Raw genomic sequence first — 18,986 nt, forward strand, 5'->3', positions numbered from 1 at the left:
CAAGGAGCTGCCAGTCTGCAAGGAGCTGCCAGTCTGCAAGGAGCTGCCAGTCTGCAAGGAGCTGCCAGTCTGCAAGGAGCTGCCAGCCTGCAAGGAGCTGCCAGCCTGCAAGGAGCTGCCAGTCTGCAAGGAGCTGCCAGTCTGCAAGGAGCTGTCAGTCTGCAAGGAGCTGTCAGTCTGCAAGGAGCTGTCAGTCTGCAAGGAGCTGCCAGTCTGCAAGGAGCTGCCAGTCTGCAAGGAGCTGCCAGTCTGCAAGGAGCTGTCAGCCTGCATGGAGCAGTCAGAGCTGTCAGTCTGCAAGGAGCTGCCAGTCTGCAGGGAGCTGTCAGTCTGCAAGGAGCTGTCAGTCTGCAAGGAGCTGTCAGCCTGCATGGAGCCGACAGAGCTGTCAGAGCTGTCAGTCTGCAAAGAGCTGCCAGTCTGCAAGGAGCTGTCAGCCTGCATGGAGCAGTCAGAGCTGTCAGTCTGCAAAGAGCTGCCAGTCTGCAAGGAGCTGTCAGCCTGCATGGAGCAGTCAGAGCTGTCAGTCTGCATGGAGCAGCTATATCCGCTAGTCAACCTGAATCTTCCAGATCCGCCAGCCAGCCAGGATCTACTGGAGCCTACTACCTACCTGAGCTTCATCTCAGTACTGGGCTTCCTCTCAGTACTGGGCTTCCTCTCAGTACTGGGCTTCCTCTCAGTACTGGGCTTCCTCTCAGTACTGGGCTTCCCCTCAGTTCCGGGCTGCCCCTCAGTTCCGGGCTGCCCATCAGTCCCGAGCTGCCCCTCAGTCCCGAGCTGCCTCAGTCCCGAGCTGCCCCTCAGTCCCGAGCTGTCCCTCAGTCCCGAGATGCCCCTCAGTCACGAGCTGCTCCTTAGTTCTGTGGGGTTGTGGGTGAGGACTATTAGGCCATGGTCGGTGGCAAGGGTGGATTATCCCAGGACGCGAAGGGGAGGAACGAGGACATTAATGAAGTGGGGTCCACGTCCCGAGCCGGAGCCGCCACCAATGACAGACGCCCACCCGGACCCTCCCTTTGGTTTTGAGGTGCGTCCGGGAGTCCGCACCTTGGGGGGGGGGGGGGGGTTCTGTCACGCCTTGGTCTTAGTGTTTTGTGTTTTCGTTATATATTTGGTCAGGCCAGGGTGTGACAGGGGTTTACGTGTTGTATTTCGTATTGGGGTTTGTTGTATTTGGGATCGCGGCTGATTAGGGGTGTTGTATAGGCTTGGCTGCCTGAGGCGGTTCTCAATCAGCTGTCAGGTGATTCTCGTTGCCTCTGATTGGGAACCGTATTTAGGTAGCCTGAGTTTCACTTTGTATTTCGTGGGTGATTGTTCCTGTCTCTGTGTAGTTTCACCAGATAGGCTGTAATTAGGTTTCACGTTCCGTTTGTTGTTTTTGTATTTATTAGTTATTTTCATGTATCGCACTTTTCATTCACTAAAGACATGAGTAACCACCACGCTGCATTTCGGTCCTCTCTTTCAACAAATGAAGAACGTCGTTACAGAAATGTTTTTTCCTATATTTATATTTATTTTTAATCCTAGCCCCCGTCCCAGCAGGAGACCTTTAGCTGTCATTGTAAATAATAATTTGTTCTTAACTGATTTGCCTAGTTAAATAAAGGTTAAATAAAAAAATACTAATAAAATGGCCTACATACTCACCAGACATGTCACCCATTGAGCATGTTTGGGATGCTCTGAATCGACACGTATGACAGCGTGTTCCAGTTCCTGCCAATATCCAGCAACTTTGCACAGCCATTGAAGAGGAGTGGGAGAACATTCAAAGGGCCACAATAAACAACCTGATAAACTCAATGTGTAGGAGATGTGTCGTGCTGCATGAGGAAAATGGTGGTCACAACAGATACAGACTGGTTCTGATCCACACCCCTACTTTAAAAAAATGGAATCTATGACCAACAGATGCATATCTGTATTCCCAGTCATGTGAAATCCATAGATTAGGGCCTAATGAATTTACTTATATATTCCTTATATGAACTGTAACTCAGTAAAATCTTTGAAATTGTTGCATGTTGAGTTTATACTTTTATTCAGTACATTTAGGTCAGAGAGCATACATTGTATTTGCTGCACCCAAACATGTATAGTATGTAGAGAGGAACACCCAGTTAAATATACAAACATCACAAGTGTTCTTGACAGAAGTGAATGAGGGTAAGGTGATATGACATCGAAAGACATGACGTGGGTGTTTGGTTTCAGCATATACTCTCATTGCATTATATAAGTGTGTTGCAGATTTTTTAAAAGTAAGAGGTTAGCATGTTTTGTTATAGCCTCAAACCTTCTCACTCACCATTATTCATTCAAAAGAAATCATGGTATTATCAGGATTCATTTAGAAGTCTTTAGGAACTAGATAAAGTGCTTTAATTTCCAACCTGTAAAACAGAAGTGCATGAAAATAGCCTCAAAAAGGTGACATCCTGTTCTGTTGCCTTTTACCAGGACAACCTGGCATTTCACAATGTTGAAAGCATCAACCTGACTACCATTGGCTGGGACTCTGACCAAACACAGAGTTGGAATGAAACAGTTGTAAGCAGTTCCTTTTGAAAGAAACAGTGAGCGGGTCAAGGATCTCCGGCACCAATACGTCCAGGTATGGTGTCCATCCAAGATGTCTTGTTCTACAGTGAGTTTTACACTATGCTACTCTACATGTAAACATGGGTTACAGTACATACAATAGGAAAAACTGAAAAGCATTTACACATACTGTGTTTGATTTCTTTCAGAAAGTGATGGAGGTGGAGGCTAATCAGACCCCATGTGAAATAATTTATGTAGATGAGGCAGGGTTTAACCTGGCAAAAACACATCGGCGGGGAAGAAACGTCATCGGGGAAAGAGCCACCGTTGATGTGTCGGGTCAGAGAAGAGCAAAAATCACAATGACCGCAATCTCGAGTGCTGGCTTGGTATTGCAGAAATGCCAGATTGGGCCCTGCAACACTGAGCACCTTCTTTTGTGTTTAGATTACCTCCACTAACAACTGGTGCCAGAAGCAGAAAGGGAACAGGTGGGAGGAAACATGAGGACATTTGTGATCGCATGGGACAATGTAGCATTCCACCATTCACATGCAATCACAAACTGGTTTGCAGCCTATTCAAGAATGGTTTCCCTTTTCCTCCCACCCTACACGCCTTTCCTCCCACCCTACTCGCCTTTCCTCCCACCCTACTCGCCTTTCCTCCCACCCTACTCGCCTTTCCTCCCACCCTACTCGCCTTTCCTCCCACCCTACTCGCCTTTCCTCCCCCCTACTCGCCTTTCCTCTCACCCTACTCGCCTTTCCTCCCACCCTACTCGCCTTTCCTCCCACCCTACTCGCCTTTCCTTCCCCTACTCGCCTTTCCTCTCACCCTACTCGCCTTTCCTCCCACCCTACTCGCCTTTCCTCCCACCCTACTCGCCTTTCCTCCCAACCTACTCGCCTTTCCTCCCAACCTACTCGCCTTTCCTCCCAACCTACTCGCCTTTCCTCCCAACCTACTCGCCTTTCCTCCCAACCTACTCGCCTTTCCTCCCAACCTACTCGCCTTTCCTCCCAACCTATTCGCCTTTCCTCCCCCCTACTCACCTTTCCTCAACACCATTAAGGATTTTTTTTCTGCCTGGACGTGGAAAGTGTATGATCATCTGCCACATGACCAAATCACCCTCCTGGATGCAATGGATGCCGGCTGCAGAGACATCTCAGCTGAAGACTGCCAGGGGTGGATAAGGCAGGCCAAGCGTTTCTATCCAAGGTGCATAGCGAGAAACGACATAAGATGCGATGTGGACGAGGACATGTGGTCAAATGCTTAAGATGGTATAGATTAGAACAGGACGGGGCATTTCTGTGTTTTTTCCCTTCCGTGCCTTTTGTACTGTAATTGTGTTTTATTTGTACACATTTGAAACCAAAGGCCATGTTGGATTTCTTGTTGATCACTGGCAGCAATTTCATGTTGCTAATAAAGCTTTTACTGCAGCAATTCTGTCACTTACAATTTCTTTCTACTGTACATTCTATAAAGTAAAGATGACTCGTTCACTTTTAGATAGTATGTTACCAAAAATGCACACATTTGACACTCTCAACCAAAACATGTAGAGTGGTTTACAGTAGAAGGAAACTGAATTATAAAAACAATGGTTTTCACATTGTCTATTGTCTGCAGGTAGAATTGAAACATGAAAAGTAATGCAGTTTTTGTAATGCCATCAACTGTTAGTATTTTGAAAGTCATTGTGATTGACTACATGTTCCTCTTGGATAGAAAACATGTGCTAATGTTTTGACAGAATGATTGGATTTTGAGTCGAGTTTGATGTGTTTTTATAGAGTTAGTGTATGTAGAGAGAGTTTTTTTGCATTTTGAAATGTGGAGTTGGTATTTAATAAACAAAATGTGATTTTGAGCAGAAAATTGACTATTTGGCTAATTGTGTGATGTAGGTGTGTTGCTGTGTTAAGAGTTTAGAAAAAGTATCTTAAGTATAGGTAAACACTTTGTTAGCAATTGTAAAAAACTGTAAATATTATTTGAAAATGGCTATCAGGGATTGGTACATCCATTTTAGGACTTTTAAATTAAATACTGTATAGCCATTGAGTCTTGAAGAATATAAATTATAAAATGGCTTGTGAATTTATTTGAACTATTTTACCACATCAGGACCAAAAATATAACAATTTCCAGAAGCTGAAAATGACCCAGTTCTTCATGGCCTGCATACTCACCAGACATGTCACCCATTGAGCATGTTTGGGATGCTCTGGATCGATGCTTACGACAGCATGTTCCAGTTCCCGCCAATATCCAGTAACATTTCACAGCCATTGAAGAGGAGTGGGACAGCATTCGACGGGCCACAATCAACAGCCTGATCAACTCAATGTGTAGGAGATGTGTCGCGCTGCATGAGGCAAATGGTGGTCACAACAGATACAGACTGGTTCTGATCCACACCCATACTTTTAAAAAAAGGAATCTATGACCAACAGATGCATATCTGTATTCCCAGTCATGTGAAATCCATAGACTAGGGTCTAATGAATGTACTTCAAATGACTGATTTCCTTATATGAACTGTAAAATCTTTGAAATTGTTGCATGTTGAGTGTATACTTTTATTCAGTATATTTAGGTCAGTGAGAAATACATTGTATTTGCTGCACCCAAACATGTATAGTATGTAGAGAGGAACACCCAGTTAAATATACAAACATCACAAGTGTTCTTGACAGAAGTGAATGAGGGTAAGGTGATATGATATCAAAAGACATGACGTGGGTGTTTGGTTTCGGCATGTTCTCGCATTGCATTATAAGTATGTTGCATCTACTTACTGACTTTCTATGTAAACTCGACACATATTTCATTCAGCCTTTTAGGGATAGAGGGAATCGGTTTGGAAAAAACTAATTACACCTTGATTATGACAGACATTTGTGTATTTGTAATGATACACAGTCAATTCAGTGATTTATTGGTTTATTCATGAAAGTTTATTAAAACAAGATCTTGATATAAAGTGAAGTAATAAGAATAATAAAATAATATTATTGAGCGTGGCAGGTAGCTTAGTGGTTAGAGCATTGGGCCAGTAACCGAAAGCTAAAAATCGGTTGTTCTGCCCCTGAGCGAGCCAGTTAACACGCTGTTCCCCGGGTGCCGTGGATGTTGATTAATAAGGCAGCCCCCCACACCCCCCACACCAGAGGGGTTGAGTTAAATGCTGAAGGCATTCAGTTGTACAACTGACTATGTATTCCCTTTATTTGTTTGGGGCCTTTCTGAACACCCAAAGTCACCTTGCATCGTGATAAGGTGTACAAAATGATATCCAACTTTGTTATTTATGTCAGTTGCCAACAAGTCATGCATTCCATTTTTAAAGAAATGCCTACTGACCTCCGAGCAGATCGTTATTATGCAAAGGATAAATCCTTCTATATTGACTGAATTTATACAACAGGATTTGGTCATACGCACTAAACAGACATTATTGTGGCCCAGACACATTGGCTGGACAGGCACCAAAGGCATAGTCTTTAAAGGCTAATTAATCTGACTGACAATCCTGCCAAGCTAGAACAAACTCAAGGAAGACTATTTGTCATTGTGAGGTCCCTACTTTCAGAATTGGCGTTCCATTCCAAACAAAGAAATGCATCCACTCATATGCAGTCAACGCCATCCATAATTGTTCTTTTATTTACACTAGTATTTACAGAGCGCTTCTCCATTCTTTGTGGAGGTTTGCAGTGGAGAAACTACACCCCATGCGCTTACAAATACATATTTACTTCTGTCAGCTTCTCAATACTGGTTTCTGGATGTATTGTTGTTCTGCATTTATTGTGTAATATTGACAGCCTCTGCCTCATTAGTAGTGAAAGAAAAGGTGAGCCTACCACAGTCACGAATATAGCCCGGCGTTGGCCATATAAAAGGAAAAAGAACAGCACCAAGCGCCACTCAACCTCCTTGAAGACCCATGAGCAGGTAAAGCCTCTTCGCTCTGCAAGAAGTACAGATCTTTACATTACTATTCGAGAACATGCAAGTTCAAATATGAGGTCATCAATCTCCATGATGTGCAAAGGCTAATCTCTTGATTCTCAAAGGATTGGCTATTTTTATTGTTAGTAACATTTTTGCTTATGGCTATCAATGTGAATATGTTAGTGGGAAAAGACAAAAGTTGATGTTAAAATACAGTAACAAAAATGCAATAGATACTAGCATACAGTTGTACAAAGATTCTGACAACAGGCAAACGAAGGCAATGTACTCCATTCTGATCATGTGGATTCTTATTTTAGATAGGTGCAGTCTCTCTCTCCTGGATTTCAGGCACAATGTTTGCGTTATTGGTTTGCATCCTGACACTGCATGAAGTGTACACTGTGTGCAATGTGGTAAGTACTCCTACTAATTACTGAAAATAACATATGTCATCTGAAACAGTACATTAGACATGAAACCAATTACACGTTAAAGTATTTATGAAAGGTCTTACTCTGAAAGCGTTTCATTCTTTCCCTTGAGCCATCTCCTACTGCTGTGTCCACAGTCAAGTAAGTACAATTCCTTTCTAACATTCTAACACAGTGCCCAGTGAAAGTGTACACACTCGTTGCACAGTCTCCACATTTTGCTGCCTGAACATTTAAAAAGGGATTACACAACCTACTCCAGATTTTAAAAGTAAAAGACAATTATAGAACATTTTCCAAATCAATTCAAAATTAAATGAAAATGTCTTGATTGCATATGTCTTGACACCCCAGAGTTCATACTTGGTTAAAACACCTTTGGCAGCCATTACAGCATTGAATCATTTCGAATAAGATTCTACCAACTTCGCACAACTCTTAGGGTAACATGTATTCATTGTTTTGTCATTAACTTTGGCTGGGAATCATTGATGGACAGCAATAGTCAAACCTTTTTTTTAAGGAGATTTCATTCAGGACTGAGACTGGACCATTCAGGAACAAGTAAACAACTCTTGGAAAGCCATTCGGATGTTTCTTTGGCATTAAACAGGTAGAATTTTCCAGAGAAAAAAAAAACTACCTCAGGGTTAGTATTAGGGTGGCAGTATCATGTTATAGGTATTGCTTCTCATCGGCAGGGACTGGGGAGCACGTCAATTTCAAAATAAATATGAAAGCCTCAAAGCCCAGGTAAACATTGACAAAAATAACCCTCCTCAGTCTTCTGAAAATCCTGGGACAGAGTTGTATTTTTCAGTGAGACAATTATACATAATGTTATGTCAAAGACACACCTGATTGGATTTCCAAGGTGTTGTGTTGCCGAGTTGTCTGGACTCAGTCCTGACATATATTTGCTTGAAAAGAGGTTTAAATATGCTTTCCATCAATGATTCCCAACCAAATATACTGCGCTTGAGCAATTTTGACAAAAAAATTGGCATATGCTGCCCTAAGAGTTGGTAGTGTAAACTTCAAAAAGGTGGAGTAGATTATGTAGATCTGTACTGTAGGAAAAAATGTAATCCCTTTCAATTTGATGTGAAGACTTTGCAAACGGTGTGTAGACTTTCACTATCCTCTACCAACATGATTATAAATGAATTCAACTGGATTTAGTCATCACACACAATGTTTAATTCATCATGTGTTGTCTTTACAAAAGAAAGTGGATTGATTTGGGACTCATTGTCCAGACGTTGGCAAAGACATTAGGAGTAAATAGTTGCTTTGTATTATGGTTTAGTGAAGTATTTACATGTGGAGTAAGTAATGTGCATATAATCCCACAATATAATGTGTGTGTGTGTATGTATAGATATTTGCCCAGACAGCACAGCAGTTCAGGCTGAGATCCTTAACCAGCACAACGCCTTCCGGAGAGCGGTTACGCCAACTGCTAGAGACATGCTCAAGATGGTAAACTTTCATAATTCATGTACTTTCCACCAGTAACAAGCCTCAGAATCAATGTTTCCAACATAGTATCCCCCAAAATCCATCATAAAGAATAGAATCCCTGATATGTAATTCATTGAGCAGCCCTATATGGTTAGTCTATGTACAGGTAGAGAAAATACAGTGGCCACAAAATACTCCTTGGACACTAGTATGTGGATGGCTTTATTCTAGAACTGTTAGTATTTGATCTGCAGAACTGGAGCGAGGAGGCAGCGGCCAGTGCTCAGGCTTGGGTTGACACCTGCTCCATGGCTCATGGCCCACCCAGCAGTCGCATGCTTGGCGGTACGTTTTCCCCTTTGTCTATCTCCTGTTCGTCCCCTGCTGTAGAGCAAACTAAAACAAATATATTTTATTGATTCATGCAACTCAAGACTTTGGCTGCAATGGTATCAATGTGAGCGCGATCTTAAGCTCAAATATATTTGATATGTCATGAGTTCTTATCACCAGTGACATTTTATGGTAGCTTACATTTGTTGACATCTTAAATCCTGCATTCAAAGACATTTTAGTCAACTGTTCCAGTTTGATTTCACTGTTACACACCTATTTAGTCAACTTTTCCATGCATGCTTCACTTCTGAACAGACTACGAAATGGGTGAGAACCTGTTCATGTCCTCCGCTTCTAAGAACTGGACTCAAATCGTTACAGCCTGGCACAGTGAGGTCATAGACTACTCCTATCCCAATGGATCTATCAATGGTAAATCCATCGGCCACTACACACAGGTAAAATTCATCTTATGTGCAGATACACTATGACATGAAGTGCCTTCAGATAGTATTCAACTTGTTGACTTTTTCCACATTGTTATGTTACAGCCTTCTAAAATGGATTAAATAAAACAATTTCCTCACCAATCTACACACAATACCCCATAATGACTAAGTGATTAAAAACAAAAACGTATTTACATAAGTATTCAGACCCTTTGCTATGAGACTCGAAAATTGAGATGCATCCTGTTTCCATTGATCATCCATGAGATGTGTCTACAACTTGATTGGAGTCCACCTGTGGTAAATTCAATTGATTGGACATGATTTGAAAAAGGCAAACACTTGTCTATATAAAGGTCCCACAGTTGACAGTGAATGTCATAGCAAAATCCAAGCCATGAGATCGAAGGAATTGTCTGTAAAGCTCCGAGACAGGATTGTGTCGAGGCACAGATCTGGGGAAGGACAACAAAAAAAGTCTGCAGCATTGAAGGTCCCCAAGAACACAGTGTCCTCCATCATTCTTAAATGGAAGAAGTTTGAAATCCCCAAGACCCTTCCTAGATCTGGCCGCCCAGAGAAGGGTCTTGGTCAGAGAGGTGACCAAGAACCCGATGTTCAATCTAACAGAGCTCCAGAGTTCCTCTGTGGAGATGGTTGTCCTTCTGGAAGTTACTCCCATCTCTGCAGCACTCCACCAATTAGGCCTTTATGGTAGAGTGGCCAGACAAAAGCCACTCCTCAATAAAAGGCACATGACAGCCCGCTATGAGTTTGCCAAAAGGCACCCAAAGACTCTCAGGTCATGAGAAACAAGATTCTCTGGTCTGATGAAACCAAGATTGAGCTCTTTAGCCTGAATGCTAAGTGTCACGTCTGAAGGAAATCTGGCACCATCCCTACAGTGAAGCATGATGATGGTGTCAGCATCATGCTGTGGGGGTGTTCTTCAGTGGCAGGGACTAGGAGACTAGTCAGGATCGAGGCAAAGATGAACGGCGCTAAGTACAGGGGGATCCTTAATGAAAACCATACAGCCAAGACTACGCAGGAGTGGCTTCGGGACAAGTCTCTGAATGTCCTTAAGTGGCCCAGCCAAAGCCCGCACTCAAACATCTCTGAAGAGACCTGAAAATAGCTGTGCAGCAACGCTCCCCTTCCAACCTGAAAGAGCATGAGAGGATCTGCAGAGAAGATTGGGAGAAACTCCCCAAATACAGGTGTGCCAAGCTTGTGGCGTCTTCCCAAGAAGACTTGAGGCTGTAATCGCTTCCAAAGGTGCTTCAACAAAGTACTGAGTAAAGGGTTTGAATACCTATGTAAAGGTCAGTTTCTTATTTTATAAAGTTGCTAATAATTTGCCATTATGGGGTATTGTGTGTAGATTGATGAGGGAAAAACGTATTTTATACATTTTAGAATAAGGCTGTAACGTAACAAAATGTGGGAAAGTCAAGGGGTCTGAGTACTTTCTGAATGCGCTGCGTAACATCTGACCAAATTACAGGTTTTATAGGCCCATTTATAGAGAAACTGTCTGAGGCAGATAAAAAAAAGAACAAGAAGTTTAATGAATCAGCTAAAAGTTTGCTTGTTTAAAAAAAATGTACAGTAAAACAATGCAAAAACACACCTCAGTTCCTTTCACTGGGTGGCTGTATCATTTTCTAAATATCTACAGTGCTTCCAGTGACAACTGACCATGTTCACAACCGAAAACAGTGACAAACAACTTCTGCATGAAAGAAAAGAGCAGTTAGCCACTATATCTACACAAACAGTAACTATTTTAGAAATACAAAATACATTAACTTAAACAGTCACCTTAAAGGAGGGCAGTTTCAATATACTGCTTGGACCCCCATGAACGTCTCTCCAAACACATCAAAGACAACTGCAGTGGCCTAACTTTCAAAGTAATACACATGCTGTCAAATTTGAATAAACAAACACCAATATAAAAATAAACATACCTTCTGAACAGATTCAAACATACCTTCTGAACAGATTCAAACATACCTTCTGAACAGATTCAAACATACCTTCTGAACAGATTCAAACATACCTTCTGAACAGATTCAAACATACCTTCTGAACAGATTCAAACATACCTTCTGAACAGATTCAAACATACCTTCTGAACAGATTCAAACATACCTTCTGAACAGATTCAAACATACCTTCTGAACAGATTCAAACATACCTTCTGAACAGATTCAAACATACCTTCTGAACAGATTCAAACATACCTTCTGAACAGATTCAAACATACCTTCTGAACAGTCAACACTAGACCTTTAGGTACAAAAGGACCCACAATGGACTATTTTTTAAATATATTTTACATGTCCACCACTAATTAGGGTCAGATAGGAAACACACACCAACACTACAGTTCCTATTCTGTCATGTATATTTTCCGGGATATTTAATCACATATACCTATTGACACCAAAGGAATATATACTTACAAAATAGATTACTAACTTATTGACATTTCTTTTGGTAGCAATTTCAGTCATTGTATTGTGCATACACTGAGTATACCAAACATTAGGAACACCTTCCTAATATTGAGTTGTCTCCCCACAAACTGGTGCACCTGGCACCTACTACCATAAAACCATTCAAAGGCACTTAAATCTTTTGTCTAGTCCATTCACCCTCTGAATGGCACACGTACACAATCCAGGTCTCAATTCTCTCAAGGCATAAAAATCCTTCTTTAACCGGTCTCCTCTCCTTCATCTACACTGTTTGAAGTGGATGTAACAAGTGACATAAATAAGAGATCATAGCTTTCACCTGGATTTACCCCCGGTCAGTCTACGTCATTGGAAAGAGCCGGTGTTCTTCGTTCTTAACATTTTGTCTACTCAGTGTATATTGTTATTAACCATTGTGCTACACCCGAAATAACATCTGCTACATATGTGGATGCGACAAGTAACAATTGATTTGATTTGCTGTGCTGTATGGTAGTCAGAGTGGTGTGTAGTTACCGACAAGTGTCATTATGGTTATTCGCCAATGAAACTCGGATAACACTAAACTGTGTTTCCTTCCATATACCTGTAGGTGGTTTGGAACAGTTCATACAAGGTTGGCTGTGGTGTGGCCCTGTGTCCTGGCTCAGTCTACTTCTATGGATGCCAGTATTACAGAGCGTATGTTGCACTAATCACACCCAGAAATGCACCTAACACCCATGTACAATTTCACCCCATTTACTGTAACTGGTAGTGGAAGGTCGGCATCATCCAGCGATCATTCCAATACTTTGGTTAACAGGGGAAACTACAAAGGAGTGGCTCCATACAAGGAAGGAGCTACATGTGCCGACTGCCCCAACTCCTGCGAAAATAAGCTTTGCAGTAAGTATCAGACATGATGAAATGCATGTGGTCTAAAATCTTAACCATGTGACTCAGCAATGTTAGTGTTTCAAAAACATGTTCACAAGGTTCAATATACAATAATCCCCAAATGTAAACGGTCAATATACAATGAATTGACTGCCAATGTTTCTTCTTATGTGTCATTTCAGCCAATCCCTGTCCTTACATAAACAAGTATGTCAATTGTGCCGCCTTGAAAAAACAGGCCGGGTGCAGTAATCCTTTGGTGTACGCCTGGTGCCCCGCCCTCTGCCTGTGCACCTCCAAAATCATCCCAATAGCAAAGAAGTGAAACCACCAGACCTCTCCAAAATGGTCCCCTGAAAGATAACTTTGAATGATTCCTTTGTTGTTTCCTTGTCTATGAGAAGAAGAAAAAAAAACATAAAACCTGGTTGATCTATCTACTGTACTTCTGGTAAAGTCAGTTCATTTGAAAAATACTAACTATCACTAATAATATTTTAATTATCACTGTAGGTCTAAGGTACAGATAAAACATGATTCTTATTCTGGGGGTAACATAAGGTGTATAACCTACAGTAACTAATGTTAGTTTGAAGCGTTGCAATTGATTTTGTTCCCTTTCATTGGTTTCAATGTCTTCATACCCATTTCACCAAAGAAAATCCATTTTTGATTTGCATGGACGTTGAATAAGAATATCCTCTACATTTTGAGAAGCAATATTTCCATCAGTTACAGTAACAGTGAACATGTTGATCATTTAGCTAATTAACCATACAGTAATATGGTTATACAGAACTGCAATACCTCAACACATTTAACTTTAAGTTGATTCATGCTGCTCACCATTTGCTCTATCAACATTAAATGTTTGCACATGACAGAAATATATAACCCTTATTATTTTCCTTAATCACATTAAATGATCATGAAGATTAATTCATGGACTCTGTGTTAATGGTTTTACAACTCACTATCAGATAGTCAGCGTCACCACCAGATGCCTCTGTTGTACAACAGTAAATTCTGTATCAGAATAACATGACCGTCTGCAGGCTTGATATACACTGCCGTTCAAAAATTTGGGGTCACTTAGAAATGTCCTTGTTTTTGAAAGAAAAGCACATGTTTTTGTCCATTAAAATAACATAGAATTGATCAGAAATACAGTGCAGATACTGTTAATGTTGTAAATGACTATTGTAGCTGGAAATGGCTGATTTTTTATGAAATATCTACATAAGGGTACAGAGGCCCATTATCAGCAACTTGTGTTCCAATGGCACGTTGTGTTAGCTAATCCAAGTTTAGCATTTTAAAAGGCAAATTGATCATTAGAAAACCCTTTTGCAATTATGTTAGCACAGCTGAAAACTACCGTCCTGTCTAAAGAAGCAATAAAACAAGCCTTCTTTAGACTATGAAACTCGTCAGTCTATTAGACTATGAAACTCGTCAGTCTATACTTGTTCTGAGAAATGAAGGCTATTCCATGCAAGAAATTGCCAAGAAACTGAAGATCTCGTACAATGCTGTGTACTACTCCCTTCACAGAACAGCGCAAACTGGCTTTAACCAGAATAGAAAGAGGAGTGGGAGGCTCCGGTGCACAACTGAGCAAGAGGACAAGTACATTAGTGTGTCTAGTTTGAGAAACAGACGCCTCACAAATCCTCAACTGGCAGCTTCATTAAATAGTACTCGCAAAACACCAGTCTCAACGTCAACATTGAAGAGGCGACTCCGGGATGCTGGCCTTCTAGGCAGAGTTGCAAAGAGAAAGCGATCTCTCAGACTGGCCAATAAAAATAAAAGATTAAGATGGGCAAAAGAACACAGACACTGGAAAGAGGAACTCTGCCCAGAAGGCCAGCATCCTGGATGTTATTTTAATGGACAAAAAAAATGTGCTTTTGAACAGTTAGTGTACACCGTCCCTTCTCCTGTCCCTTACAACATTGATGTATGTGAACTGATCCTTTATCAGAAAAAAGACACATGACTTCTAATAAGAACCTTGAGAAGGCAACACAAGGTGGAACTGGCACACTGATATAGAGGTAAGGTATTCTGCAGTATATTTATTGTCTAGAATTTGATTAAAAAAAGGTTCAATATAACTGTTTATGTTCATGTCTCATGTGTAGGCTATAAAAACTTCAGCAATGCATACCCTCCTGCACATAAACTCAGGCATGATTAACTTTGACTAAAATATTAGAATGTAAACTATATGGATCATTTTTGAATAGCTAAAGAGAATAAGAGCTGCTACAAGAAAAACAATGAATTATACTGTTATCTGTTTCAATAACTGGATAGGCTATGCTATCGAAGGAACATATACAGTGCCTTGCGAAAGTATTCGGCCCCCTTGAACTTTGTGACCTTTTGCCACATTTCAGGCTTCAAACATAAAGATATAAAACTGTATTTTTTTGTGAAGAATCAACAACAAGTGGGACACAATCATGAAGTGGAACGACATTTATTGGATATTTCAAACTTTTTTAACAAATCAAAAACTGAAAAATTGGGCGTGCAAAATTATTCAGCCCCCTTAAGTTAATACTTTGTAGCGCCACCTTTTGCTGCGATTACAGCTGTAAGTCGCTTGGGGTATGTCTCTATCAGTTTTGCACATCGAGAGACTGAAATTTTTTCCCATTCCTCCTTGCAAAACAGCTCGAGCTCAGTGAGGTTGGATGGAGAGCATTTGTGAATAGCAGTTTTCAGTTCTTTCCACAGATTCTCGATTGGATTCAGGTCTGGACTTTGACTTGGCCATTCTAACACCTGGATGTGTTTATTTTTGAACCATTCCATTGTAGATTTTGGAGCATTTGCCATACCAGGCAGTGATGCAACCAGTCAGCATGCTCTCGAGGTTGTTGTCCTGGCACCCCACGGCCAGGTCTCTGACCTCCTCCTTATAGGCTTTCTCGTCATTGTCGGTGATCAGGCCACTGTTGTGTCATCGACAAACTTAATGATGGTGTTGGAGTCGTGCCTGGCCACACAGTCATGAGTGAACAGGAAGTACAGGAGAGGACTGAGCACGCACCCCTGAGGGGCCTCCGTGTTGAGGATCAGCGTGACGGATGTGTTATTACCTACCCTTACCACCTGGAGCGGCCCGTCAGGAAGTCCAGGATCCAGTTGCAGAGGGAGGTTTAGTCCCAGGGTCCTTAGCTTAGTGATGAGTTATGAGGGCACAATGGCGTTGAACGCTGAGATGTGAGATGAATAGCATTCTCACATAGGTCTTTCCATTTGTCCAGGTGTGAAAGAGCAGTGTGGAGTGCAATAAAGATTGCATCTGTGGATCTGTTGGGGCAGTATGCAAAATGGAGTTGGTCTAGGGTTTCTGGGATAATGTTGTTGATGTGAGCCATGGCTAGCTTTTCAAAGCACTTCATGGCTACAGACGTGAGTGCTACGGGTCGGTAGTCATTTCGGCAGGTTACCTTAGTTTTATTGGGCACAGGGTCTATGATGGTCAGACCAGATAATGTTATTTCTCATGGTCTGAGAGTTCTTTAGGTGCCTTTTGCCAAACTCCAAGCCGGCTGTCATGTGCCTTTTACTGAGCAGGGACTTCTGTCTACTGAGCAGGGACTTCTGTCTACTGAGCAGGGACTTCTGTCTACTGAGCAGGGACTTCTGTCTGACCACTCTACGATAAAGGTGGAGTGCTGCAGAGATGGTTGTCCTTCTGGAAGGTTGTCCCATCTCCATAGAAGAACTCTCGAGCTCTGCCAGAGTGACCATCGGGTTCTTGTTCACCTCCCTGACCTAGGCCCTTCTTAGTTTGGCCGGGCGGCCAGCTCTAGGAAGAGTCTTGTTGGTTCCAATCTTCTTACATTTCAGATTGATGGAGGCCACTGTATTCTTGGGGACCTTCAATGCTGCAGACATTTTTTGGTACCCTTCCCCATATACGTGCATCGACACCACCCTGTCTCGGAGCTCTACGGCCAATTCCTTTGTCGTCATGGTTTGGTTTTTGCTCTGAAATGCACTGTCAATTGTGAGACCTTAAATAGAGAGTTGTGTGTCTTTCCAAATCATGTCCAATCAATTGAATTTACCACAGGTCGACTCCAATCAAGTTGTAGAAACATCTCAAGGATGATCAAAGGAAACAGGATGCACCTGAGCTCAATTTCGAGTCTCATAGCAAAGGGTCTGAATACTTATATAAATAAGGTATTTCTGTTTTTTGTTTTTAATACATTTGCACACATTCCGACAAACATGTCTTGTCATTATGGGGTACTGTGTGTAGATTGATGAGGGAATTACATTTTATTTTTAATTTTTTAAATAAGGCTGTAACGTTACAAAATATGGAAAAAGGGAAAGGATCTCAATACTTTCCGAATGCACGAAAAATAAACCCTGGATTGTATATCCTACGTATTGGCCAATGAGGGACTTTGAAAATACCGGTCGACCATATTGGCACTCCCCAGAATACGGAGTCCGCCATAGGAATGAATGGAATTATACAGTATTTCAGTTAAACGTGTCAAGGACAAAATTACATGCATAAGTATTTGTTGTTGTAGTGGGGTCAGTAACATTAATACTTTCAAAAATCATACTTTAAATACATTAATATATATATATATATATATATATATATATAAAGTATGTTTAACTCACATAATATATATTTAAAGTATGTATGAAGGTGTCTGTAATAGAATAAACGTGGGAAAAAATGGTTTAGACATGAATAATTGCATTTGTATAGCTTCCAAAATGATTTTGTTTTTACTGTGTTGGGTGCGTGCCAGGACGTAGGGGCGGTGGCATCAAAACAGTGCCCTCATCAGTCATCTAGTGTAATTATAGAGAACCGGATTGATCGATTACCTTTTTTTTATGAGCAAAGTTTGATTGAAAGAAGGTTCGTTGTCGTTACAAGTAATTCGTTCACTTTTCGAATTTTTCTAAACGGTTAGCTCGCTAGATACATTTGATGTAGATAGCAAATGTATTGACAGTTGGGTTTAGTCGGTGACTACTTGTTAACAAGCTAGCTACATTGCAAGCTAGCTAATGCAGCAACTGGTGGTGCAGGGACTGAACAGTAGTCTTGTCGTTGCAGCTGGATAGCACAGCAGAATGGAACTTTGTTCTCTTTCTACAAGACTTTATCAAGCAAGGCAAGTGTGATAACACGACATTATGTTGCCATGGGTGGCTGTAGAACAAATACGAGAGGGTTAGTTAGAACATATTTGGCTCTAGTATTAGCTTGCCAGGTTAGTTAATGTTAGCAAGTTAATGTTGGCAAGTTTATGAAATGTGGGCTAATTTGTCAGTTCACGTAACATGGCAGAGTACGGATGTCTGACTACGTTAACTAGCGATAACTAAATTAGCTCTAGTCTAGATATACACAGCAGCTAACAAACCAGCCACGTCTATCCGTGACGATTGTAAATATGGCTAACTTGTTGACTAACGAAGCTTAGCTAGGCTGCTAACTATCGAATGCCTTAACCAGACAATTTCAAATGAGACGATGTAGCTAACGCTAGCTAATGCATCCATTATGAAACATAATTTTGCAATGTTATACCGACAGCTTTGCCAATTGAAAATTCCATTGAATGCAATTGTACTGTTTGCATGTAATTAGCTAACGGTAGTCAGTTACTATTCAAAGTCACATTTATTAGACATCTTGTGTGCATGCAATTTCAAATGATAATGTCTAGCATTGAACCGTTGAATCTATTAATATTCAGTGTCTCTTGTTAATGGTGTGTTTTGTTTTACAGAGCACAATCCATGGAGCACATTAGGTACGAGTCAAATATGGACCGAAAGATGATACGGAACGTTTTTGTGCAGATGTTATAACGAGGTAGCTAGCAAGCCAGGACATTGGATAAATACAACAGCGTTGCAAGTGAAACACCTACATTGCAGGTTGACAGCTACGCTTGGTCTTTCTGTGTGCGTGGAGTGCCTATGGCGGAGTTTGGAGAGAACGACTGCTCATCTCCATCGAATACTGGGGATTCGGCGGCTTTGCCCTGTGATCAAACAGACGGGAAGACGCAGTGCGAAGTATCGGTCTTCAATGGGGACTGTGGGATACCGGCAAACATGGTTGGATCAGAAACGTTACCCGACAGCCCAGGGCTTGAAACAGCCAACAACTCCTCTGTCGGATTGGATTCCAAATCTGGAATACCACGCAGGAGCAGCATTATAAAGGTAAATCATATTTGTAATACGGATTTGAAAACGCGAAGAGGGATGCATGGTTGGCTAGATGGTTAGCATAGTGGATGCATCCTTAGATTTTGATCTTCCACGAAGTGTACATGTTATGCACATTGGTTCAGCAACCTCGACCATACGACCACTTGCAATCCAAAAAAACACTGTTC

The 18,986-nt window shown here is 41.4% G+C and overlaps 2 protein-coding genes across 4 annotated transcripts in view; both read left to right on the plus strand.

Moving 5' to 3' along the window:
* Positions 1 to 6,411: 6,411 nt before the first annotated feature.
* On the plus strand, positions 6,412 to 13,525 carry LOC109903725 (cysteine-rich venom protein-like). Its single transcript, XM_020500616.2, has 8 exons — positions 6,412 to 6,525; positions 6,846 to 6,945; positions 8,341 to 8,441; positions 8,678 to 8,768; positions 9,075 to 9,217; positions 12,287 to 12,375; positions 12,500 to 12,582; positions 12,756 to 13,525. The coding sequence occupies exons 2-8, from the start codon at positions 6,882 to 6,884 to the stop codon at positions 12,896 to 12,898; spliced, it is 714 nt and encodes a 237-aa protein (XP_020356205.2). The 5' UTR covers positions 6,412 to 6,525; positions 6,846 to 6,881; the 3' UTR covers positions 12,899 to 13,525.
* Positions 13,526 to 17,385: 3,860 nt separating this feature from the next.
* LOC109908957 (inactive phospholipase C-like protein 2) overlaps positions 17,386 to 18,986 on the plus strand; it is a 54,090-nt gene continuing 52,489 nt past the window's right edge. Inside the window, exons 1-2 of one of the 3 annotated variants that reach the window (XM_031790104.1) lie at positions 17,386 to 17,747; positions 18,369 to 18,810. In XM_031790104.1, the coding sequence (XP_031645964.1) occupies positions 18,562 to 18,810 (249 nt within the window). In that variant the 5' untranslated portion in view covers positions 17,386 to 17,747; positions 18,369 to 18,561. Of the gene's footprint in view, positions 17,748 to 18,368; positions 18,811 to 18,986 lie in introns of those variants that run through there. The other 2 variants (XM_031790106.1, XM_031790111.1) reach the window with 2 other exon arrangements.

The sequence above is a fragment of the Oncorhynchus kisutch genome, linkage group LG2, assembly GCF_002021735.2.
Source record: "Oncorhynchus kisutch isolate 150728-3 linkage group LG2, Okis_V2, whole genome shotgun sequence".
NCBI classification, from domain to species: domain Eukaryota; kingdom Metazoa; phylum Chordata; class Actinopteri; order Salmoniformes; family Salmonidae; genus Oncorhynchus; species Oncorhynchus kisutch.

Excerpts from the sequence above, each read along its gene's own strand:
- LOC109903725 (XM_020500616.2), top strand. The coding sequence starts at position 6,882 with ATGTTTGCGTTATTGGTTTGCATCCTGACACTGCATGAAGTGTACACT. Across the intron at positions 9,218-12,286 it reads CCATCGGCCACTACACACAG|GTGGTTTGGAACAGTTCATA; the intron begins GTAAAATTCATC and ends ATATACCTGTAG. Across the intron at positions 12,583-12,755 it reads CTGCGAAAATAAGCTTTGCA|CCAATCCCTGTCCTTACATA; the intron begins GTAAGTATCAGA and ends GTGTCATTTCAG.